General features: G+C 45.3%; 3 protein-coding genes across 3 annotated transcripts in view; 2 read left to right on the forward strand and 1 right to left on the reverse strand.

Moving 5' to 3' along the window:
- Nucleotides 1–14704, forward strand: part of cecr2 (CECR2 histone acetyl-lysine reader) — a gene marked incomplete at its 5' end in the record, with an annotated part of 32309 nt that extends 17605 nt beyond the window's left edge. The window contains 18 exon segments of the mRNA XM_079277955.1: nucleotides 777–960; nucleotides 1213–1340; nucleotides 1551–1634; nucleotides 2248–2315; nucleotides 2459–2619; nucleotides 5079–5168; nucleotides 5407–5554; nucleotides 6505–6634; nucleotides 6730–6767; nucleotides 6859–6950; nucleotides 7093–7219; nucleotides 7984–8363; nucleotides 8490–8630; nucleotides 8791–9583; nucleotides 10138–10284; nucleotides 10287–12201; nucleotides 12949–13021; nucleotides 13279–14704. Coding sequence (XP_079134081.1) covers nucleotides 777–960; nucleotides 1213–1340; nucleotides 1551–1634; nucleotides 2248–2315; nucleotides 2459–2619; nucleotides 5079–5168; nucleotides 5407–5554; nucleotides 6505–6634; nucleotides 6730–6767; nucleotides 6859–6950; nucleotides 7093–7219; nucleotides 7984–8363; nucleotides 8490–8630; nucleotides 8791–9583; nucleotides 10138–10284; nucleotides 10287–12201; nucleotides 12949–12991 — 4669 coding nt within the window. The 3' untranslated portion in view covers nucleotides 12992–13021; nucleotides 13279–14704.
- Nucleotides 14705–16970: 2266 nt separating this feature from the next.
- Nucleotides 16971–22813, forward strand: ada2a (adenosine deaminase 2a). The gene is made up of 10 exons (XM_079279824.1): nucleotides 16971–17087; nucleotides 17633–17959; nucleotides 18107–18326; nucleotides 18998–19211; nucleotides 19291–19418; nucleotides 19503–19593; nucleotides 19721–19829; nucleotides 20793–20950; nucleotides 21084–21286; nucleotides 21381–22813. Exons 2-10 carry the CDS (start codon nucleotides 17656–17658, stop codon nucleotides 21469–21471), a joined length of 1518 nt encoding a protein of 505 aa, XP_079135950.1. The 5' UTR covers nucleotides 16971–17087; nucleotides 17633–17655; the 3' UTR covers nucleotides 21472–22813.
- A 47-nt stretch (nucleotides 22814–22860) lies between these two features.
- On the reverse strand, nucleotides 22861–25885 carry ribc2 (RIB43A domain with coiled-coils 2). Its single transcript, XM_079265486.1, has 9 exons — nucleotides 25789–25885; nucleotides 25588–25675; nucleotides 25185–25448; nucleotides 24983–25064; nucleotides 24176–24481; nucleotides 23958–24076; nucleotides 23371–23589; nucleotides 23105–23271; nucleotides 22861–23001 (listed from the first exon to the last, which is right to left on the reverse strand). The coding sequence occupies exons 3-9, from the start codon at nucleotides 25299–25301 to the stop codon at nucleotides 22932–22934; spliced, it is 1080 nt and encodes a 359-aa protein (XP_079121612.1). The 5' UTR covers nucleotides 25302–25448; nucleotides 25588–25675; nucleotides 25789–25885; the 3' UTR covers nucleotides 22861–22931.
- Between the last annotated feature and the right edge of the window lie 63 nt (nucleotides 25886–25948).

Below are 25948 nucleotides of genomic sequence, written 5' to 3' on the forward strand. Positions count from 1 at the left end.
CTGACAGATCTCAATGGACCAAAAAAACCCCTTATTTGTTATAATAAACGTCATATGCATCTTAATTTTGTAATTGATACAAACCAAAGTTCCTTATAACCCCATGATCCAATAAACATTTGTAACAAGTCACGAATCTAACATAAATGAATCCATAATTTAGTGGTTACAACTAATAGAATCCTAAGTATTATTATAAAAGTATGCTTCATTTGTATAGCCCTACATGCATGTTTCAAATGTATTTACAGTGGATGAGCATACCTCAATGGAACTGATCATCGTTACAAAACAAACTTAGGAAACAGTTAACCACAAGACACAAGTAGGACATAAGGGACGTACCGAACCCTCCTCGTCTGGCTTTACCTGCTCAGCACCACCAACCTGAGACCCTCACAGGAAGCAAAGGCACCACTCCATCACACCTCTCCACACTAACAATACAATGGAAGATCTTAGGTGGGGGGGCAACTGAACCAGAATGGTTCATTGTGCCGATTATGTAAAGACAAAACAGCGGAGTAGATGCTGACGCACAATGAGACAACCACACCAAGAAAAACAAAACATTCTTGTGACAATGTAATAGTACATCAGTGTGTGTAAAGTGTTCTTTTGTAATGAATTTGCTCTGCTGGCATGTCAGTGTTTGTATCTGAAGAGATTTGACCCGGTGTTGAAAAGGTTTTCATCCTGTTTTAAAGTTGAGAAACCTATCGCGCCTGCCTCTGTCACTCTCGGTCTCTCATCTGTTCCTTCGCCCTGCCCTTTAGCCCCCAGGCATTTAGCAGTTACCTGGACGACATCATCAGCTACCGGTGGGAGCTGGAGGAGGGGAAGCCCAACCCACTGCGAGAGGGTCCCTTTGAGAATCTCCCTCCTCGCACTCAGGTGGAACTGCTGCACCGGCTGTGCGACTACCGCCTGGATGCTGCCGACGTCTTTGACCTGCTCAAGGTAAACGTCCCCTCTCATATATTCTACAGTTTTCTCACGACAGAAGTTCTTTCCAAATAAATCAGTAGATTAAATTTCCGAATGTGCTCGGAAAGATACTGAAAGTGCTCCGTGTGTGTGTATGATTCACAGCCATGTAGGCTCAAAGGACTTGAATGACATCACCCGCTGATGACAGATGATTTAAAATCCCAGTCCTACACATGATTTAAGAAATGTGATGTGTCCCCCCCCCCCCCCCCCCCTCACCAGGGACTGGATGCAGACAGCCTGAGAGTGGAGCCGCTGGGGCAGGATGGATATGGAGCCCTCTACTGGTACTTCTACGGCACTCGCATGTACAAAGAAGAGCCAGTCGAGAGGAGAGCAGAGAAGATCAGGTAAATATAGCACCGGGCATTTTGTATCGTCTTCCTCCGTCCAGTACAACAAGGACAGATGTTATGTCACTGGTCATGTTTTCGCTCTGGTTAACTTGTGCATGTGGTAAGTGTTGACCCTCACTCACAGGTCTGTTAAGGGTTAATTATAGAGGTCTCATATTGCTTATTGCTTGAAAGACTTCCTTTCTACTTGATGTTGTTTTTCAGTGAAACCACTGAGCTGACATTACCAGAGAAAAAGAAAAGGGGAAGACCACCAAAGAAGATAAAACTGGAAGAACCTCGGCTATGGTGAGAATAAACGTTCACATGTGCAGTTATGTCAAAGGAAAATCTGCATTTAGCTGTCACAACAGATGCCATGGCTGTGTCCACAGATGATAGAGAGGGTTTGAACAATCATGACTCAGGAAAGTGATGCATGATCAGAGTTTTGGAGACTTGTGTTATGATCCCCTTTGCCGTCAGTGAGTCGTTGACTGGCCTGTAGCCCACTGCTGTATCTGAAATGGAATTAAATAATAAAGAGTATTTCTTGGCCACATACTCGCATACACCAACCATATTCTCACCACAGGTGTAGACCCTTTGTATTTGAATCGTCTCTGTGGGGAAAATATCATGGAGGTCATATATGTTGCAGTATATTTACCGTCATCGTAGCTACTGTGCAGTTTGAATTTGGCTGTAAGGCTAAGGGAGTACGAGGAGAATGTAACTCCTGAACTCCCTGCTATATACACTTTGTCTCCAGTTGTACATAAGAGTAATCTAATGTCTAAAAAGCGTAATAGTCACAAAGTGCCTAGCGGTCGCTTTAGATTACCACTAGCTGAAGATGTAATACTTCTAATCCCTCTGGAATATTTTGTTTGTATTATTCTCTGTTTTCTTTTACCTTCAGTGAGCTGGAAAGTGAAGTGACAGAAGTGAAGTCAGAAAACGAGCTGGAAGATCTCCGCCCTAGCACAGGTAAAAGAATCTCATGAATATAAGCACATTTCTTTTCTTTTCTTTTTTTTATACTTTCCACGACCAGTTTCACTGATATTAATGTCTCTGTACATTTCCCCTTGAATCAATAAGTCAATGTCTCTCTCCTCTGCTCCTACCAGGCCTTAAGCGAGGCGCTTGGTCGCTTGTGTGTGATTCGGAGGAGCAGTGGGTCAGTCTGGTAGAGAGCATCCAGGACAAACCGTCCCCACAGGACCGCCACCTCCACCGGGTCATCAGCCAGAACTTCCTGCCGGAGATCCGCAGCATGATTGAGCACAAGGTCAGACACCAAAGAGACCTCGTTACTATCCGCTCCAATTACAGCGCTACGTAATGTCTTCATTAGGGTCCAGTTTGTCAGCCTCTGCCTCAAGCAATATTAATGAATACCAGCTCACGAACCAGTGCCAGTGTTTACGTCTAAAAATGCTAATTTAACCAATCACGGGAGGGATGTTTTTTTGGTACGTTTGTCATTTATCAACTTAAATCAATGTTAACTTTAGTCCCTATCCGTATAACTCTTTGACATTGGCCGTTCCGATGGAGTTCGAAAGATCTCTGTTCAGTTCCTGTCATGTTCTGAAGGATCACTGACCCCCTCAAGGAGTTTCTTTCATGATCCGGGACACTTTAGCGGGGCCAGCTGCAGGAGAGCTGAAGCGAAGGAAAGCCGGTCTGTGCTTGCCCTTAATGCTGCACACGAGCTTCGTAATGAAGTTTGCCCTCGGCCTGACTGTGGGGAGTTCTGTGGTGGTCTTCAATGGGCTTGGCCATACCTGTGGGTCATGTTCATGCTCATTTGTCATCAAATGTTGTGTTAAGTACCTCAGGGGGGAGATCATAGAGATATTCTTTCCCGCTGTTCATAGCAAACACTAGACACTCAGGTTTTCCTTCCAACTCGTTTCTATAGTTTGCGATGGAATTAGTTTCAGTAATTGGACGCTACAGCTATTCAAAGCTGAGGTTGGTCCCTGTGTTTATCCCACCTGCTTGTGTAAAGAAGGTGGTTTGGCCAGCGGTCAGTAGATGAATGTCGTGTTAACACTCAGCTCTACTCGTACTCTCATGAAATATATGGCGTTTAAAAGGCCTTTCTGTCCAAAGCTTTTCTGAATGCGGAGTGTTATTGAAGCCTTGTGGGGGTTTTGTAATGAAAGCGGTTTCACTGCTAGTACAGCTACCTGGTGTACTCGGTGTGGGCTGGTCAGTGGAGGAGCATCTTGGAGACTTCTTGTGTTAATTTGCTCTTGTACATGTTTTGAAAGCACGCAATTCCACTACAGCGCGTTCGACTTAAAGAGACGGTTTCATGTCAAAAAGAACAGAGAACATGGGTTCTGTCAGACTTGATCACAGTGTGGCATTGCTAGGCAACAGCTGGGGTCTGTGTTTACTTCCTGTCAGCTTCTGTCATTCACATGAACTACAACAGGTAATAAACCGTGACACTTTTGGAATGTTTACAACAGTGAAATGGTCTATAAACCATCGTTATCTTTGTGGATGTTATTGAGTGTTTACTACAAATACATATTTATAATTCCTTTAACCTCCTTAATCCTCTAGTTTACATGAAGATGTGATTTCCCAGAGCCCAAAGTAATGTCTTCAAATAGCCGGTTTTGTTTCACCAATAGTCCAAAATCCCAAACTATTCAATTTACAACTATACAGAAATGATAAACGCAACCGCTCCCCAGATTAAAGCTGTAACCGTCAGATGTTTTGGCATTAATTGACGTAAGTATATCGGGGTGTGTGTGTGTGTGTAGCCTCTTGAATCCTTTCCTCTACATGTCTCAGGCTGCTGTCACCAGCCATTTCATGGGGCACTGACAGGATGGAGCCTCTTGAATGACAGCTCTGCTGCGCCGCAGGATTCTCTCGACCTCTCTTAAGTGTCGACACCAGAGGCACTCGATCTTGTGTGTGTGTTGGGTGGAGGAGGGACTTAGTGCTGGCGGTAATGTAAGGAGGAATTGTGGAGCCCCGGGATATGTCTGTGCTTCACACTGAGACGAGGCAGAGATAGAGTGGGGGGGACAGAAGAGTTTCAGAGGGCACTATAGATCAGATCATGACCATCGGTCTCTCTCCTCTCTACCACCCATGTCTCCCTTCTTTTGCCTCCTCACCTCGCACACATGCACAGGTTTGACACAGCTGGTAATGCATTCTTGAGGCCTCTCATGATTGTTTTATGGACGACCAGAAGCCAGAGTGTGACACCTCTCAGTGCTGTTGGCCGCCCCGGGCAGACAGTTATTCACAGTCCATCTTCCCTGATGAACTCTGGCATGAGCTGCAGAGACCGGCCCCTGATAAAGACAGGAGATCTGTTCACAGCTCTCTGGCTGGTGTTCCTCCCCTCCTGTGTGCTCTATCTGGATCACCGGTTGAAATGTGGATCATCTGTGTTGAAGACTCAATCAGTAATTTATGAACCATATACTGTAAATGATACGGGCATATCCACATCTGTAAGTCAGAAATAAAATTAAAAAAAGTTGGAATGATTAAAATCGAGCATACTTTTAAAATGTAATTCTTACTATTAGAAAAAACAGTAACTTTAGTAGTCATCGGTTGCTGTTGGCCTATTAAAAAACAATGAATCAGTTCTGGAGCGACGTTCCAGTGCAGGATTAGCCTTTTGTTTACATTTGCATGATGGAGTGTGCCTCTAACAGCTGTAAGGAGCAGAGTTGATCTTCTTCTCTTTTTTCCCTTCAGGAGCGGGAGCAGAAACAGAAGCTGCTGGACCCAGCCCCAGTTCGCATATCACAACGGTTCTCTGAAAAACACTTAAACCAAGAGGAGGAGGTGTGTGTGTGTGTGTGTGTACATGGTTTTTGATGGACAAGTTCAATGAGTTTGTTCAGCACTATCTTTGGTTTGGAATGTGCCACTTGTCTAGTTTGTCCTTCAGACATTATTCCTGGTGTTGCATGATTAACACTGATATAGTTACAGATAACCAACTTTCAGCTTCCACGTGTTGAACACTACAAGCCGTCTTTCCATGAGTTCAGAGTTGACTAATGGGCTTATATGTGTTCAGGACAATCTGAAGGCCATAGCAGAGGAGAAGAGGAAAGACGAAGAGCTGGACAGGCAGGTCCTGCTGGCCGAGCAACGACGGGAAGAGGAAAGGCTTCAGCAGGAGGAGCAACAGAGAGAAAAGATGGAGAAGATCAAAGCTGTGGAGGGTAAGATGGATGTAACACAAATGGAAAGCTGTAAAACTTCTGTTTGTGCAAAAAGTACCTTGATTTTCAGATCTAAATAATATCCCTGATGTACTGCAACAAGCCCACACGCGTATAAGTCTGCTGCTCGTATATGCAGAAGGGTTAAAAAACTAAAAAATGAATCTCTGCCAAAAGTCGACTATCAAAGGAGCATCAATGGTTTCACATTCTTTCATCAGCGACCTGTAAGCAGCAGGTAGGGGGCTTTCGCACTCTTACAACCCGCGGATCAAGGGCAGAATGGATTGTGAAGGGCGCCCCACCCACAGACCGTCACATCTCCGGTGCTGTGATTTGGCTCATAAAGGTTTAAAAATCTGCAGTATAGCAGCGCTCCGAGCCTTGTGATTTATGTATCATACACAGAGACTGTGAGAGGGAATGTTCAGGGCCTTTCATCACAGGATCACTCCCCCCTCTGATGTCATCCGTCAAGGGTTAATGAACTGCTGATTTTGCTTCAGTGGAGGAGCCTCATTAATGTATTATAGATGAACCGCAGGAACCGGCCAGCTCTCTGTGTGGATCGCCTATGTGGAATCCTCCCTCAAATCTCTTTTGTTCACATGGCAGGGGCGGCAGGCCTCTCGTGTTAAAAGATAAAGCAGCGATACATTTGCACTCTCTCCGCTCCGCTCTTTTGATCAACCGAGGCCGAAGAAAAGATGGCTGACGAATGGCTTTCTTTCTACTTATCTGAGCGGCGGCTGTCTCTGATGGCCAAGGCCTGGTTCTCATTGACTCTCCTGACAGCCTCAATGGGCAGCAAGTGCAATTTAAACTGTAACTCAAGAGCCTGAGAGAGAGAAAAAAAAGCAATTAACATGTGCCTGCCGCCTCCTGAGACTGGTGTGTTTTATATTGTTTGTGCCTCTAATTGCCCCCCTGTGTTCGTCCTTCTCTCTCAGAGCGAGCAAAGAGGAGGAAGATGCGAGAGGAAAGGGCTTGGTTACTGTCTCAAGGAAAGGACCTGCCACCCGAGCTCCTCAATTTGGAGCCTTCTTCTCCCGTCCACAGAACACGCAGGAATAAAGCATTGTGAGAGGCTTTCTACATTTGACTCCACATTTCACTTTCTGCATAAATGACTGAAGGTTGACTATTTGTAACATGTCGTGTGTTCCACATTTCAGCTACGAGATTGATGACGACTACACTACTCTATACAAAGGTATGCTTCTGAGCAGTCACTCAAGGCGGTTGCGTTATCTCAGTCTGCCTTGATATGTGTTCTAATGTCTGATCTGATCTCTCCTCTGTAGTGCTTGAGGTCTTGAAGGCCCATAAAGATGCTTGGCCTTTCTTGGAGCCTGTGGATGATTCTTACGCCCCCAATTACAATGAGCTCATCCAGGTGCTGAACACAAGACACTGATAGCTGGCATGTAGCGGCAGTTAGTGAGATATTGTTTGGTTCACATCCCAACGAACCACGAATATCGTATCACTTAAGAGCTTTAAACGTTTGAACTTAACTGTTCTTCCAATCCCCTCAGACACCGATGGACCTGTCCACCATTGAAAAGAAGCTCAATGACGGGGAGTACGTTGCTAAGGAGGAGTTTGTTGCCGACGTGAAGCTCATGTTTGAGAACTGCATTGAGTACAACGGAGAAGACAGCGGTAAATGAACACATTTGCACAAACACAAACCGGCTTTACAGTCCAGCTTCCTCCATTAAGACGTTGGCCTCAGCTTCAAAATCAATTTCAGTTGGTGTGTGTTGTGAGAAAGAAATGCATATATGAATTTTTGGGGTGACAGTCGGGGGGTGACGGTGGGGGAGAGAGAGAGCAAAAGAAAGGGGGCCGGACTTAGTGCTGTGTTGGGGCCGGGGCCAGGGCAGCCTTGACAGTGATTAATGAGGAGTGATTGAGCTGTGCTCCAGTGCTCAGGGGGATCTGAGCCCTGCAGTGCCAGAAAAACATTCCAGGCCGTAAGCCCCCTGTCTGGAGCCATCCATCCAACTGAATACTCTCCCTGGGGACAGGGGGAGGAGCGTGGTAAGGGGGCCCAGGGTGGAGCAGGAGGAGGAGGGGTCAACCTATGCCCTCTGACCTGGTCAGTCGGCCAGCGCTGGGATGAGAACAGAGGAGCAAGTGTGTGTGTCCATGGATACATGGCATGCGTATTGGTCCGTAGTGTTTGAGTGTGAAGGAATGACTGAGCGATGGACTGAGGTGTTTGTAGGAGTGTGTGGTCATGTGATAGGGAGAGAGTGACGGATGCAAAGCTATTATTTGAGTGTGCTGGAGTGGATGTGCTACAGGTATGTGCTTCCATTTGTGTGGCTGCGTTTATGGGGTAGCAGAACATGTGGTTGTTTGTAATAACTTGTATGTGTTTTATCCGATTAACATAGCGAATGTTTACGCCTTTTCCCCAGAGTACACTATCATGGCGGAGTCTCTGGAACGGTGTTTTAGCCGGGCCTTATTAAAACACTTTCCATCGGAGGACGGCGACACAGATGAGGAGTTCCACATCAACAGCGAAGACAAGGACCGCAAGGACAAAAAGCGCAGCCGGGGCAGCAGTAAACATTTGGGACCTGAAAGTCTGATCAAAGCCACTGAGCAAGTCCAGCGTAAGAGAAACTCCCAAGGGGGCAAGGGCAGCTCACTCTCAGAGGAGGACAACAGACAAACACGTCCACCGCCGCCCCTTCACTGGGCCAACGGCCCCCCTCACCCCCACAGCCTGCCTCAAAGCCAGCAGCACATTCATCGAGGAGACATCAGGGGCATGTACCACCCAGGGCAACAGGTATCCACAGGGAAACTTTGCTTCCTCTACATTTCTGAAAAGCTACACCCCCCCCCCCCCCCCCCCAATTCTGTCAGAAATTTAGTAGAAAAACTGAAATAATGAATCTCTCTGTTGTCTTACCAGCTTCATCGTCCACCTGGCCCTCATGGCCCACACATGTACGGCCAAAGAATGGCCATGGATCCCCGCTTCTCATACCCAGCTCACATTAGCAGGCATGGAGACCCCAGTTTGAACCACTTGCCCCACAACTTTAACATGCAGGTATACAGACGCATTAAATCATTTCTAAACTTAATTACAACGAACAGTTAGTTTTTACTGAGGGACCACCTTATTCTGTGTGTGTGGTCAACTTGATGCTGGTAGAACCGACTGATGTGCCCTTATACTCACCAAAATCTTTATTTCTTTTTTCTCCTAGCATCGCATGGTTGAGGGATGTCACATGGGTCCTAGGTATCCAATGGGCCCAGATCCTAACCCACACCAGCCGCAGCACCCCTACATGGGTCCGACTCATGGCCCGTCTCTGGGCCCACGTCCGTTGGGCCTCCAGCCTGGCCCTCCTCCTGAAGCCAGCATGTATCCATCCCACCACCGTCCAGAAGGACACACCATGCACCCCTTGGGCAACAGATTCCTAGGGCCAGAAAGACCACCTCAGCACAACTACCCAGGCTTGAGGCCTCCCGGTATGGGCCTATCGAACATGTGGACTGGTATGAATCCCCAGGACAGACCCAATGGGATGGGAATGCAGGATCCCAACATGGTAAACCAGCTCAACTTTAGTTACGGCGGAGTCCCCCCTCCAGTGGGGCATAAACCTTGGCCAGAAGCCGCTGGATACCCCCACCCTTCTCCCAATGCCCAGTATCAAATGTCTGCAGCGGTCAGTTCCCCGGGCCCCGTGTCCTCACGCCCCCCTGTTGCCCGCCCAGACTCCTCTGGCAGGACACGCTTGGCTTCCATGCTGCAAAGCCCAGAGATGCTGGCCCTGCAGCAGCTGTCAGCCTCTTCTGGACCCCCTGCTGGTACCCCTCATCAGCACATGGGCAACTTTCAGCAGCCTGGGCCCCCATCAGGAATTGGCAGCATCCCAGCTCACCCCCCTCAGCAGCCTCCCCCTGCCCCTGAGGTTCAGCTGCTGCGTCCTGCTAGAGACAATGGGCCAGACAGCCAGCCTTCTCAACAGACAGACACGCTGCCCAAAGGTAGACCTGACCTCCTCTCTCAGTATTTCACCAGCCGTCTATATTCTGCATGAAGGAGCCCGAGCACAGTCTGACCTTTCCACACAAGTGTTCTTACTGGACTGTAGTGGCTCAATTTATGAATCAGCACGTCCTCGTCCTCGTCCTTGCTCGGTGTGATTTTTGCAATTTCTTTTTAATTATTTTTCACTGTAAGTGGCACATTGAATATTCATTATTTTAGTGAAATCTCTTCCTGGTTGCTGTGAGGGTACAAAAGAGATGGCGTGTCGTCAGTTAGGCTTCACAAGCTTAAAATGTGTTTACATTCTCACTTTAAAGAGTCTGGGTGCATTCCTAATGATCTGCTTTTGTATTTTTCATTTGATTGGTTTGGATAGATGATTATAACATGTTTGATCATTTTTTCCACATCCTTTGACACGATACACAGCAATGGTATTGACTTTACAATCTGGTCTTGCAATAATAGTTGCTCAATGTTCAATGCTAACCTCCCCACAATTCTTCTTTCAATGCTAACTTTCCTCTTTCATTTTGCTGTATGTTAACAGACTCAACATCGGAGAACAAGATGGCAGCCAACATTTCGGATGAAGCTTCATCACCCCAAATCCCGGTTTCAACAAACCGAGAGCACCCGTCCATTCGTAGCCCCACAGAAGTCCTCGCGGGGCAAGCAGAGAGAATGCAGAGCCCCCCGCCTCTAACTCGGCCAGATTAGAGGAGAATCCGTCCGGACCGCCGTCGCAGAGTTCAACAGAGAGCCACAAGCAGGAGGTAGATGGCCAGAGACAATCTGCCAGCCACTGTCCCATTCAACACATAAGTGCCACTGCTGTTTCATCCCATCTCAACCCAAGTAACAACAGCTCCACTGACAGCACTCACCCCAACCACCCTCAGCACACGCATAACAGTCCACTGCAAAAAGCTCAAAGCCCCGCACTTCTTCACCAGAACGTAACGCCGCTGCATGTTGCAGCATCTCAGGATTCCACTCGGCAAATGTCCCAGAGCAACTTGTCGCACATGCAGGATGCACATCAGCAAAGTGAGCAGCAGAAAATCCAAAAACAGCCGCAACCTCAGGCAACCCAGAGTACACCGCCCCAATGCCACCCGCGGAGCTCTCCCCAGCCGATGACCCAGAGCACACGGCAACATGTTGCTCTTCTATCCCCTCACCACGTGCCCCAGAACAACTCTCCACGTCCTACACAGAGCAGCCCCATCCATGGGATGCCACAGAGTGCCACACAAGGAGCCCAGCCCGGACCCCCTCAGCCAGTTCCTCTTACCTCGTTGCCACCCAGTCATCCTACCCCACTACTACCTTCCCAGCCTAGCCCAGCAGACCATGGAGATCAAAGACCTAGTGAGCCCACAAGTAGACCGCACACAGACGGCAATGCCGCTCCTCCACAGCACATGATGAAGCCTGGGCCTCCAAATGGTATTTATAAACACCAGGACTTTAGCCCCAATCACCATCAAACCCAGGTGGTCGGTAGTAACCCAGGCATGCAGGCTCAGAGAGGGCCGGCACCTGCTCACAATCCAGCCATGCCTCCTCACGCCCAAGGCCAGGTAAATGGAGCCATGGACCTATATGCCATGGGGAACCACCTACATCCACACTACAGCCAGACTAACATGACCAGGCCCATGCCTCCCTCTGCTCACCACCCTTATCACAACCAGGCCATTAACCCCCTCCACAACCCTGCTCAGCACCCCACCTACCACCAGCAGGGAGGGACTGCCTACTCCTACCACACACCAGGCCAACAGCACCCTCAGGCGCACCCCAACGTGTATCCAGCTCATCAGTACCAGCAACAGCACTACTTCCCGCAACCTCAGATCCATAACCAGGCCAACAGTAGAGGAAGCTATCCTCCAGAGGAGTGGCATCGGCCTCATTATCAGGCTCGCCAACCGCTGCCACCCAATGGCTACCTACCTGTAGCTAGTGCCAGAGGCAACGGTCAGCTGAAGGAGAGCAGCGTGTTGCCCCTGGGCTCTGAGGGCTCCAGTTTGATGTCCCCTGGCCCTGTGCCTGAAGTAGCGCCACACCCTGGAGGCCCAGAAGAGAGGAAGGGTGAAAGCAGGGAGCAGGCCGGCGGATGCAACGGCAGTGGTGGCAGCCCTGCGAAGCGGGCTCACGAGGAGAGCTCAGAGCGACCCGAGAGCCCCAAAGAAATCCTGGACCTCGACAGCCATAATGCTGCTGCCCGCCACCGTAGCACCCAGCCAACTCAACAGCACCACCCTGCCTCCGCTGCGCACATGGTGTCTGGCTTCATGTTCGACCCTTGTGCCGTGCACCCTGGGATGCAGCACGGTGGCGTTCCTCCACCGCACATGATGTTTCAGACTCGCGGAAATGGCAACAGAGCTCCTTACCCTGGCCAGCCATACCCAGATCCAGGATGCTATGCCGCCCAAAGACCTCACCCACATCTGATGGAGGCTCTGCAGCGGCCCCAGCAGCTGCCTTACTCGCCGGGTCAGACACGCATGGTCATGTACAGACACCCCCGGCCTGCGGGGAATTTCCAGGGCATGATGATTCAGCAGAGAGGCCTGCCACCAGAACACTTCCTACACCCAGGGTAATACGATTCAGTCCGTCTTAGTTTTGGAGTTTCATATTGCTATTTTTCTCTGTATCTGTGGTCTATGTCTGAAAGCACATTTTTCTGTTGAGCTATTGACTCAGGACATGTGACCGTGTATATTGAAAAGACAAATAAAACTGATGGACACAGAGCTGAGACACTGTTTCAGTAAAAGCGTGGACTGGCCATCCACCTCAATGTGTAACTGTACCCTGAGCCTCCATGTACCGGGATGCATGACGCGCAGGCGGCAGTTCCGCTGTGTCTGATTAATACACATAATCAACTCCCAATACAATAAAGAAAATATTCTTACTTACACAAATCTTCGTCCAAAACATCCACTGCACTCATATGTTGCCTGAAGCGGCCGCGTTGGCTTCATTTCTCAGCACCGAAGGTTTTCTGTCTGTTTCACAACTAACTCGGCAAGGTAGAGAGAAAATTCTCTTATTACGGTGGCTTTAAGTTTAAACGCTTTGGTTTTGCACTGCCTCGTTCATCGCCACCGCTTAATGCGCTGTGACCTGCAGTTATCATGTGATTGGTTTTATTTGTATTTCTTTTTTCCACAAGTTTTCTCTTTAACCCCATGTAGTGTTGATGTGATTTGTCTATTAGTTAATTGGTAATTTACAGTAAAACAACTTTTACTGCAACAACCTTTAAAACAACAAAGAGTGGCAACCTTTTAATAACAGCAACAATGTTGACATTATGTTTTTTTTGTTGTGGTCACAGGCAGCAGATGATGGCTGCTCCAGGAGGCCCGAGCAGTAAATAAGGAGTCATGTGTGATAAGAATCATATCAGAGTGAGTAAAAATGACGTTTGGCACTTTCCACTGTATGTTAAAAGTTTGTCTCGCAGCTTCTAGCAATTTCCGACTTTATTATCTTTCATTAAATGTCCTTTACAGTGCCTATGGTGTGTATCCCTAAGAACATAACCATGCTGCCAAAAGGCGTTCGTAAGATACCAAAGCACAGGGATGATGTCACGATGCTGTTGAGCGATGTTCGTGTTGTGTTCAAATGTTACATGTTTTACTAATTGTTCTTCTCCTTTCAGGCATGTTCTTATCACTATGGAGAAAGCAGTCACCCAGAAGGAAGAGTGTGTGGGTGTATGCTTTGCTCCACATACATTTCTTAATGATTTTCTTACACTGGACAAGAACCTTTTGGCTCCGTTTCGCCCACCGCAGCTCTTTAAGATCCAACCAGGCAGCTGGTATAACCGACATGATGATAATGTGAAATGTTTTTGAGCCCTGGAGAACAATTCTTTCCTCCACATGAACTGGCAGGGATTCACTGACTTGTTCAAGGTCACTTCACCACGGGGGTTTCCTCCCGTCGGGACTGTTTTGAGCCAGGGTCCTCCAGCAGAAGGACCACCAGGCCAAACCTGCCCAACACAGAACACTGGACAGCCCTCTCCTATTTGAGCAATGGGGGATATGAATGGAGTAAAGGACACTGAACACAGCCTGCTGCCTATCTCGTCCTTTGACTGTAGCGGTTGATAGAGCTGAGGAGGGGGTGTGATGGAGATGAGAGGGACTGTTGTTTTTTTACTGATATTTTGTGTTCCAACCCTATCTTTAAACTCAGGTGTAGAAAAGGAAGGTACTATGAGACGGTCACCCTAACCCAGTCAACTCACAGGCCCCTTGCAATTGCCTTGATTACCTTTGTGAATGTATGAGTGAATGTGTAGACAATAAAGTGTGTACAGCAGGTTAGCTGCATGTGAAAGTACACAAACACTGATCATTTGTCTTAAGCAGAAACCGCTGTCCGTGTCCACCCCTACTCTAACGGTGTTTCTCCAGTAAACACGCTGTATATGCATCTTTCAAAGCTGCCTTCATTGTCCAGAATGTCTTTGATTAGCACAGAGTGACAGGCAAAGAGAGCGCAAAATTACATAACTCTGTTTTTTTGTTTTAGTTTTTTTTAGTCAAGACATCTTGGAATTGAGTGGCCTTGAATGGTCTTATTTTTAGTCAAACACATCTATGTATGAAAATATATCCTTATCTCTCAAATGACATGTTCTGCTGGCTGGTAAATGCACATACACAGAACAAACGCATGAAATCCCATTGTTTTTTTGTGACTTTTGTTTCATTCCAGCTAAACGTGTGTACTTTCTTTGTTGATTCACGGCTCTGCCCTTTGCATGGCGTCTTCTTTTGAGTGCTTCCTCTTCCCCATGTCGACACTAAACAGATCCTCAGGTTGTACAGTTTCTCTATACGGGTATTTTTCTGCATTATTTGAAGGAGGAGCAGCAGAAGGAAAATGGGACTGCAACTGTGGCAAATGGATCCACCTCACCACCACCTGTCTTTTTTTCTTCCCCATTTTAATCAAAGTGGATTTGAAGTGAGATGGATTAAATTTGAGTTATTCCAGGGTTTTTTTTGTTTTTTTCTCATAACTGATGCAGGTGTGGTCCTGCACCGGCATCATGTCCATGTTGCATCTGTGAACCCCACTTGTGCAGTTCAGCGATGACAGTAAATTAATCTACCTCATTAGCATCTACTGAGTCCCTGAACTTCTTTTCGTGCTCTGCCAGACTCCCATGGGTCAACACTTTGTGACCAGCTGATGATTTTTAGCACCACTATTAGTTTGTAGTCCTACAGAACTGAAATGAATGAAATGGCCTGACAATGCAGGGCCATTTTGCTGTTTGCAGTTTGCTGTGTCGACTGACTCTGACGTTCACAGGCGTTCTGTAAATGAAGTAAACCTTGAATCGTTTAAATGGGACGGCATTTTCTTCATCAGTTTTTAAATGGAGTGTGATGGACAATACAACATCTCGTGTCTGTAAATTGGTCTCAAGTTGTACAGAGTGCATGCCTTTCTGACTAAAGGTTGTTGGAACTAGACAAAGTAGGCGTTCTTCCAGTCTAGGGTCTGTAATAGACTGCATAGAGTCATTATGGGGTTACTATGTTCCTTAGTAGTAGGTACCTACGGCATTGTAAGGAAATATTTGAGGGAGGAAGATGGAATAGGAAAGTGCTAGAAGTTGTGGACAATTTTCTAAATGTGTCACAAAAGACTATTTAGTTCAAATAGGGAATTGTCTCAATATTTAGTGGGCCTAATGGGGTCACTTTGGAGGTAGTGCGTTCACTTGCGCTGTCTAATGCATGAAGGACAGTGTTTTCTTTTAAAGGTCTGAGGTTGTGATGCTGTCTTATGCTGTACATATGTTTGTGTGTGGGTGTGTTTGGTGTGTAGAATCGGCACCAGATGATTGGAAGTGTGCATTCATCTCTCATTTTACTCTGTCATCTCTCTGCACTAGTGAAAACCATTTAGACGTGATTAAATGTGAATCATATTTATTTTCTCTTTCAAGCGTTTTTGTACATTTTTGGACTTGTTTTGATATAAATGTGGTGTATGTTTCTATTTTTTCTTGTTTTTTTCAGCAGCTGTCTTTTACCTCAGTAGCATGGTGGCATTGAAAAAAGAGAACTGTACCTTTTTCATTTTCAGTGACGTTTACAAGTTCTTATCTGACTGATGTAGATTATTTTGGAAATGGAACAGAGTATTTTCTATACTGTACATTTCTTAGAAATAAATCACTTTTCTCAAACAAGAGTCAGTTTAATCATTGTCAATGAAAAGAAAATCCTTTTATTCAAAAAAATATACTGTTTACTACTAGTCACGTCCCTCACGGTATATCAGGGGATTTTAGACTTGTGGAGCTGTACTTAAATTAAAAGTGCTGTGAAAAAAATATACATGAAACAATGCTTTGCCGTAGTAATGGGGCATGTATCTATAATCCGTTAAAGAAACTGAAAGGCCAAAAGTAATGAAATGCAAACAGACAAAACAAGAGGGCCAATGCAAGACAATGCATTAATCTATTGGAGCGCCTCACGCCATCGCCTTCAATTAGTGCTCATCCTCTTGACGAACACCCGCCACAGATTGTGTGCCGCTTTGTTTGACTCTTATATCTGCAGGAGATGTGCTGTGACGTCAAGAGGAAGCAGCATGGCTGCTCACGCTTCCTTCAAAGGCTCCTTGTAGAGCAAACAAGTACATGATTTTGTTCAAACACAGGAAAAAAAAAATGAAATGAGGCATACAATTAAGATACTTAGTAAGCAGGTTGTAGAACTGCATTAGGAAAGTTAATTGTAGACATTATGGAGGAAAAAGGCTGACAATCTGTTGAAAAATAAAGAACAAAGTGGAGGACTTTATCCTTCTTATTCCATTAAGATCTCAATTTTAATAGCTGCTCCTTTTATGAGTTGAATACTTAACAGTGTCCCTTCAATATGTAACGATGGGTAACAGGTGTGTATCTTTACTGTGACTGGATGGAGAAATGAGGCCTATTTGGTCTGTTTAATAGCTTACAGATCATGCTTTATCTAGTTTGTTTTTTTGTTTACTATGTATGCATGTCTCAAATAGAAACGAGATAAATATGTATTCAGTTTGTTGATAAATGTATGTCATGCAACAGAAATAGTTTTTTACCATTTGCATTTTGTTTACATTTTTGTCCAAAATGACTGCCAAAGTTCAGTATTTCTACGGTTTGTATTATTTGATGAACTCGTATCCCGGAAAAACAAAAAACAAGCCATAAACTAGTATGTCCAACTATTATTACGCTTCTACATTCCACCAATCAAATGATTATCCGGGTTGAATTTCAGCCAATCATATCGGTGCGGAGGCGGGACTTCAGGTTTGCACCCCACACAGGAAAACACACATCTAGTGTCACTGAAATCACTGAATCACTGAATCGACGGACAAAGACCCCAACTTAGCTTTAGCGCTGCTTATTTGCTACTTTTGTGACACCGAAATAATAAAGTAAGCTATTCGACCAAAGCATACGCGTGTTGAAATTCCAGCTGACACTGTCCGTGGTTCTCTGTTTTAGAAGTGACTCTACCGGACTGTTTACTTACATCGTCGCCAGCTGTCGAGGCACCAGCTAAGCTCCTGAAGCACTTGCTGTCCGTTAAATGGCAATGTTTTACAGTAGTGAGACTACACGACTAAGTGATTAAAGTAAGGTAATGTAACAGTTACCGGTCGTCTTGTCTCTGTCCAACCTATTAATAACAACACAAGCCAAAATGTCTCTCTCAAATGAACGCAGTTTTTGTTATCCTCTGGTTGTGTACACGAGTATCACAGTGTTTCACTCGGTAATCTCAGTATTAGCGTGTAAACATGGTGGAAATGACTGCTGAGGGACAAACACCTCGTCATTTTGTATTTACTCTACTCCAGCTGATGTAGGAGCTTTAAGGTGTATGTATTTATGTTTACCTCAGCTACAACAGAACAACTGTTTGGGGTTGTCGAAACCAGCTTTTCCTGACGAACCCAGTTGTTATGTTTTCTCCCAGAAGCCCCACAAACTCTCCGAGCCATGGCAGTGCTTCTACAGCGCCCCCACCCGGCCGTGGCCTGTCTGCTCTTGTACTACTTGACCGGGGTCCTGGCCGTCCCGGACCCCCGGCAGAGAGAGGCCCTCATACAGCTGGAGGCCTCCATGCAGACGGGCGGGCAGATGGTGCTGACTGACGCCGAGCAGCGGCTGGACGCTCTCCTGTTTAAGATGAAGCAGGAGGAGATGGCGAGAGCAGACTTTCCTCCCGCCATGCACTTCTTCAAGGCCAGGGACCTCATCAGGACCGGTCCCATCTTCAACCTGCTGCAGAAGATGCCTAAAGGTATGTTCAGTCGCATGCCTCAAAGCATGTTAATAGCGTTCATCATCACCAATGTTGGATTTTTCCATACAGGCAATATTTAGGAGTTGTCAGTAAACCCAGAATCAGAGTCCGGGTTCTTTATAGTTGTGTAATTCCCTGTTTCAGGAGGAGCTCTCCATGTCCACGACTTGTCCATGGTGGACGTGGAGTGGCTCGTGAAGAACGTGACCTATCGTCCCCACTGCTACATGTGCTTCACTGACAACCAGTCCATCAGATTCATCTTCTCGTCCCGATCGCCCAAAGCTCGACCACGTTGCTCTCCCTGGACCCTCCTGGAGAACCTCAGGGCCAAGATGAGCAACACCACGGATCTTGACAACAGGTGGGGGGGTTTTCTGGACGAGCTTAGAATATATTTAGATCAAATAAATACCACAGATTTATAAACGAGCCACAGAAAACAGTATATTTTATTCTAGACGACATCCCGATGATTGGGCTCTTTTTCTTCTACGAGTCTACTTTTTTTTTCCTTTTCTTTTCTGTTTGTCATGTAAACTTCTAAAGTTATTGTCCCATGAAATGTACCAGTGTGCACTTTTCCACTGAGTGTGGCAATGACGGGATCTAATCCCACCAAAGCCCACAAACGCCTCGTAGAAGTCATATGAGATCACATTTAAATTGTTCAACATGATACAGTTTGTATTTAAAGGTCCCAAACTAATTATTTAATTACTCTCTTAATGAGATGGATTTTCTATTTGGAACAAGATGCTAGGATGTGATATCAAAAACAGGAGTCTCCAAATATTAAGTAATCAGATGGGCTATTAATTATGAAGCTAAATTTAATTTGATTACTTTATCGGTTGTGTGTTTCGGTTAAACCCAAGAAAGCAGCTAGAGGCCACTGCAGATTTCCGAGAAAGAAGTGTTTTCCAGGTAGTTCAAGGTCCTTCTACAAAGAAATGTTAAGAAATAAATCTCGTCGACTGTGGTAAGTGAAAGCCAAAATAATCTGATCACAACCAATGTCTTATATATTTACAGCATCACGGGCAACTTGACGCTCTTCACGGATCAGGATCCAGAAGTGGTGTACCCCAGTCAGGACGTGGTATGGCATAGGTTTGAAGAGGCCTTCCTTGTAGCTTGGGGCCTGGTCACATACGCTCCTGTGTTCAGCGACTATTACTACCAAGGTCTCACCGAGTTCTACATGGACAACATCATGTACCTGGAGCTGCGAGCTTTACTCCCAGAGGTACTCCAAAGTCATGCCCAGTGCATTCCCCTGTCTGCTCATGCGTCGTGGTGAGTGAGTGTCTTTTTTTATGACTCAGCTATACGAGTTGGATGGCAGCACCCACGACACAGCCTGGACTCTGAAGACCTACCAGGAGGTCACCAGACAGTTCACGGCGGACCACCCAGACTTCTTCGGAGCAAGGATCATCGTCACAATCAACCGGTGAATACCCTCACAATAGATGCTCCCCAGCAGACCGAAGAGGATGTTGATGTAATCATTGATCACACGCTGTGCTGTCATCAGGGGAGTGAATGCGTCAGTGATGGCCAGAGTGGTGGAGGAGGCCATGAAGCTGCGGAGAGACTTCCCAGATATCATGGCTGGTTTTGACATGGTGAGCATGAGTTTGATTTATAGTTTCATTTAACTGTTTTGAATCTGTGAAAGCAAGCATTACTTAAGCATGTCTAATGTAAAAGCGTTGAGTTCCGTATTTTTATTGTTTTTGTCTTCGTGTACAGGTGGGCCGCGAGGACAGAGGCAGACCGCTGTGGTACTTCAGAGAGGCCTTGTCACTGCCAGTAGAGAGAGGGGTGACGCTTCCTTTCTTTTTCCATGCTGGAGAAACCGGTGAGCTCATAAGCATTCAGTTTGTACAACTACGGTATTACACATCGCACCGTGTGGCTTGGAGGTTAATCCGCACATGAGGTCTAGGGATTATCAACTTCATCCGGATCAATGTGAGTCAACATGTCGGAGTAGCAATTTTGAAAGTAGCAATTTCAAGGCCTGGGACAGTTTTTGAAAAATAAATAAACCTAGAAAGTCTTGGAAAAGTCCTAAAAACATAATTCACAATTACCAGTTTAATAAAGTAGATAGACTGCAAGAAAACGATAAACAGTACCTTCATGTTCGGGCATGTTCACACACACACACACACAACATATCACAGCTGAATGATGACTGTAGTGATACATTTGATGTTGTCTTGGATGGTCATTTACATTTAAAAGGGTTGTAAATTTTGTTCTTCGAATCAGTTGTAGCACACCGGTCAACTTGACTCAAATGAAACATCATTTCCCAACAACTACATTTTGTCTGGTGAAAGTGCTGAGTGGCAAGTAACTCAAGAAAACCACAAGCCACAGTTGCTTTGGAGCTAAAAATGAAATGTCGAGCCTCGTGTGCAAGTCATGTGAGGACACAAGCTTGTTTCAGGTCATATTGCACGACAGCCATAGCTTGTCATTCATTTGAGTTAAGATTTACTGTGAATTTTGAAACACGTCATATTGATCTTTCCGAGAATGTATGGTCGTGAGAATTTACCGCAAAGTCATAGAAATGTGTTAGAATGAGGTAGACATGTATAAACACTACCTTTAGCAAAAGTGCAAAGCACAATGCCAACCTTATCATAAACACATCTGTCCGATCTTTTTTGTACGATTCCAAATTGTTACCAAACTAAATAAATGAAATCATAATTAAATCATGACCAAAATCTTTAAAGAACCATCACGTTTTGTGTTCATACAACATCCCATACTAGCATCCATTCTGATTTGTCTGTACTAAATATAGATCTGGAGGGCACAGATGTGGACCAGAACTTGTTGGACGCTCTTTTGTTGAACACGTCCCGTATTGGCCATGGGTTTGCTCTGCTTCGCCACCCAGTGGCCAAGGACCTATCCAGAAAGAGAGGGGTGGCTGTGGAAGTGTGCCCCATCTCCAACCAGGTACACTGCCATCTTGTACACCATACTGTACACCAAAAATACTTACTCGTGTAATACATCAAATACTATCAACCATCATTTAATTTATCGTGCATCTTTTCAACAAAATATCTCCTTTCCTTTCCTCGTTCAGGTGTTGAAGCTAGTTAATGATATGCGAAACCACCCAGCAGCTGCACTGATGTCAGAAAACCACCCGGTGGTCATCAGTTCCGACGACCCTGCCATGTTCGGCGCCTCCGGACTCTCTTATGACTTCTACGAGGCGTTTGTGGGCTTTGGTGGGATTAGATCCCGTTTGGGCTCCCTCAAAGAGCTGGCTGTGAACTCTATCAGGTGAGGTGATTTACAAATTACAATTGAATTGTGCGTGAGGGCGTCACATGCCTCAGCAGACCGCTCACTGACATCTCCATCGTCTGTCCTTCAGGTATAGTTCTTTGACTTCGAAGCAGCAGGAGAAAGCCCTGGCTCTGTGGCAAAGAAGATGGGATAAGTTTGTCTCCGAAAATGCTTTTTAGAAAGAAACTGTTTGTTTTTTTGTCTGTCGACCAATCACGCTTGACATGCTGCCTTTGATGCTGCCTTTGAGAAAGCTTGTAGCACAGGTCAATTATGAATGGTAATGTGTAGGGGTGTAACGGTACGCGTATTCATATTGAACCGTTCGGTACGAGGCTCACGGTTCGGTATGCATGACGAACCGAACAATACGTTTGAATAAAAAAATATAAAAAAGATTATTTTTTTCTTTTTATTTTATTTTTAAACCTTTATTGAACCAGGTAGTCCCATTGAGATTAAAAATCTCTTCTGCAAGATGTAAGTAACAATACAAGATGTAAGTAACAATACTACATAACATTAAGGAGCAGTTTGTTTTTTATGCTTATGTGTTGCTAAGAAGACACCCCAGAAGATGGGTCACTCAGGTATAGTTCCATCATTGTTCAAAGTCAAAGAATAACTTTATGATGTTAGTTGTAATCAATAAATATATTTTAAAATCAAGTACATTTCTCTGGCATTTATAGTTTTCTACTGTACCGAAACGTACCGAACCGTGGCTCCACTGTATCGTACCGAACCCAACCGTGAGTTTTGTGAACCGTTACACCCCTAGTAATGTGGAAAGCAGTGCTTTTTGGAAGCAATGGGACAACAAAGCTCGTTTGGGGTCAGATATTGTCCTTTCTTGCAAAAGAAAATTTGGCATAACACAGTCGGTAAACCGAATGTCACAGAACAGGGCCATTGTTAATGTTATTAGTAACACCTGTGCTTTTCCTTCTACATTTGAAAAAGGACTATTCCACGCTGCCAGACGTGGAGGTCGGCTGTATCCAGTAAATCAACTGGCCAGTGTGAAACAGCCCTGAGCTACATTTAGGGGGATTACTTGAACCACACATATGAAATAGCTTGTTATGTCTATTATTATTATTACGTTTAAAAAAAATAAATGTAATTGCACTTTAAGATTCAGGTTTGTAACAGTGCCAGGCAGCACTGAATATTGGTTGATTTCTCCTTGTAGTGTGTTTGTGGTTTGCCTGTGCTTTGTAAGAGTGTAATACTTAGCTTAGCTTAGCTTGTTACACTGGTGGTTGTATCCTGTGGGCTTTGAAAGACACAGGATAATCTTTACTTAGTTTTAAAGTTTTTTCCACAAATGTAATTCGATTTTTAGCTGTTCTAGATATATAAAAGGTCATAGATGACCATTTGCTCATGTAGGCACATTTTATATAATCTATGAAAAAAACCTCCCTAAGAAACACAAAAAAAGTGTATCATGTGTGTTTTAGGCTATATTTTATATGTGAACAACTGTCATCATCCAGACATATTCAAATGTTGTCAACTACTGAAATGAACTTTGACATAATTAAAAACAACTGTTGATTTAGGGTTTGCGTAGTTTATTCCGTGTTCTTCTCACGTACCACCATTATCGGTACTGTGGTGAGCCAGTCATCCATCATCTGCTGCAGGTGTTGAATTTGGAGAAGAAGCTGTCGTCAATGCTTCCTCTTTTAATGTCCGGTTTCCTTCAAATGACAGCAGGTCAGAAACGGAAGTGAGACACTATTTATTTGATGTGCTGGAATATACACCGTGTGTGTGTATAACTGATTGAATGATGCCACTGACTGTCGTTTGTGTGTCTCTGCCAGCTCGACATTGGTGCTGTCCACTTGTCGTCTCAGCTGCTTGTTCACTTTTGCCTGCTGCCTCTCCATGAACAGAGCTGTCCGAGCCGAGTCCAAACGGACACGATCGTGTTGCTCCTCGTCTTGCTTTTTCTCCAGCTCTGCCCTCTGCAGATGCACAGATTACCCAGAGAGACGACCAGTGGACAGTTGTTTGAATGATCAAAAAGAGCATGTGTTGTGAGTGTCATTTGTTTCCCCTTTTACCTTTTTCGCCTCTATCTGATATTTCTGGAACTGGATGATCTGCTGCAGGCTCTCTTGAGGTGCTCTCCTATCACTGCTGGCACAACTACCAGGCACTCCCACCATGCCCGGGGTGGGTTCGGCACCTACACCCGTCAGCTGTCCTGGCAGATGGTTCCTGGTACCCGTTTGATTGCCCTCGTCATTACGATCCCCTCGCTGGCAGCGCTTCTCTTCAATCTTTGCCCATCCAGAGCCAGCAAAAAGGAGAGTGATAGAAAGTGTTGTTACTGCACCTCCAATTCCAACACTTTAAAAAGACCAAAGCACATGACATATTCACACAAAACATGCATGGTGTCATCACTTTCATCAAAAACTGGTACAACCCGAGACTGCCAAATAGTTTCCTCAAGCGGGACCTCCTTTGAATGATCTTGTATGCCATTCAAGGCCCATGCAATTACAATATATGCATTTCAGAGTGTGTTTCTAAGCCTCCCATGTTGCTTTCGGGATTTGTTATCAGAAGTAATGTCAATGTCAGTGTTAGATAGCAAGTTGAACCACCTCCATCCGACAGTCTGAGCGATTCCCAGGGGACTTACCTTGGCCAGATTGTACTCTTTAATGGCCATAGCTGCTGCTTTTCTCCTCTCCACCTCAAGGCTCTGAAGCTGCAGAGCTGTGTTGTCCATGTCGTCTCTGCTTTGGTCATAGCGCTGCTCTGTAGAACAGTGGAGGTGACAAGGTGAGATTATGTTTTGCGTGCGTGCGTGTCTGTGAACCGAACGTCTGCATCCTGGATGGGATCAGGCAAACCTACCCTCCAGCTTTCGTTGATGCCTCTCTGCTGCTTGCTCACTCTGCTGCTGAATGAGCCACTCTCTGAGCTGCTCCTTCTGCCTCCGCCGCCGGCTCTCACTGTCGGGATCCTCGCCCACCAGGCCGGGGAGCGTCATCTGTGCGTCACCTGGGTCTGTTTTCCCACAGTGGTCTGGGTCTTTCGGGTCAAACTCCCGCTGGTCCCGACGTTGGTAGTCGACAATGGCCTTTTCCATCGCACGCCTCTCCTTAACTTCTCTGCTATGGAGGAGGCAGGCTACTTTGCTATTATGGAGGATATCAGCATCTGTATGGAGTTGACGTTCAAGGATTCCAAGATAATTTATTGTCGTTATAAAACAACGGGTTGCACAAGGAAATGCAGCCTGTTTGCTCCTCGAGGAAGAAAATGTGACAAGCAAAACAAAACTGGAAAAAAAGGTAGTGCATTCCTGTCGTGCATTTTTTATTTGCATTAGAAGGAACCAAACAATTATCTGTCCAGATTATATGTCTGACATCTTAACATTAACGATTCGACATCAGGGAAACTTTGTCCAAATGTCCCCAACACACATCACAATGCACTTTATTAGAAATAGTGACTAATTGATGTCCAAAAGTATCATAACACACAACACAGTGGCAGTAATGTGTGTGTGGATGCTCATGAACAGACGCTGTGTTTTATCAGTGAGTGATACTGACAAAAGCTATTTACCTGTAGTCCATCGCCAGAACACATGATACTGACTAAACCATTGAAGTCAGTCAACATTAATTAGGAACTAACGTGAAACAAACTCACCATGAGCGTTTTGTTCCTCTCTTGCTGCCTCTTCTTCTTTCTCTCTTTCTTTCATCTGCATGTTTAAGGCTTCCTTGTCAACCTGTTGATCGTGACAGCACAATTAAAAATGCCTGATAAGAACAAAGCATATGAAACAGTGACATTATTCATGTGGTGAGCATCCTATCGCCACAGACACAAACACCTGGCGGTAGCTTACCCCGATCGTCCGCACTTTGTCATTAAAGATCCGTTCCCGTCTTTCCGTCTCTCTGTTGCGACACCGCTGCAGATTCATCTGAGCGACGCGGTCTGAGAGTAAACCATCGCGAAACATTTCTGCTGCGATCGAGTAAATGTTGCGGTGATCGGCTTTAAATGGACCCACTGCAAGACACACTCAGATACTTTGTTGATACACACGGGTTGCTACGAAACCAGATTTTCGTGAGCGTTCGTGGGACTTCGTCTTTTTCCGGTGTAACTGAAAAACACGTGCATATACTTTGGTTCCACCTTCAGCCTGAACAGAGGTCTAATCAGATCAAATTATTAAATACACTGGCCATCACATGAATTCCGAAACATTTTTGATTATTACATTTTTGATAAGCATCTCTTACATTTGGTTACCAAAGCATTGGTACCTCAAACACAGCATTGGCATTTCTGTTGTGCATCAATGCAGGTTTACTTTTTCAGATACCACATCTGGAAGTAGAACAAAACACAACCATGTTTATTCATAATTATGATCACCAAAATATTCTATACAGCAAAAATACAGCAACAAGTGATGAAATTGATCAATATTTTTGACTCACCCCAGAGGCAAAATAGTATGATATGAAAGAATAAATCCACTCTGGAGATGGTGTAAATACATAGTTTTCATTGGAGGAAATTTCCCACAGACAGCATTTTAAAAGAATGCTTTTTTAAAAATGTAATTTAAAAAGTCATAGCATAGTATGAAAAAAGAAT

The sequence above is a fragment of the Melanostigma gelatinosum genome (assembly GCF_949748355.1).
Source record: "Melanostigma gelatinosum genome assembly, chromosome: 1".
NCBI classification, from domain to species: Eukaryota; Metazoa; Chordata; class Actinopteri; order Perciformes; family Zoarcidae; genus Melanostigma; species Melanostigma gelatinosum.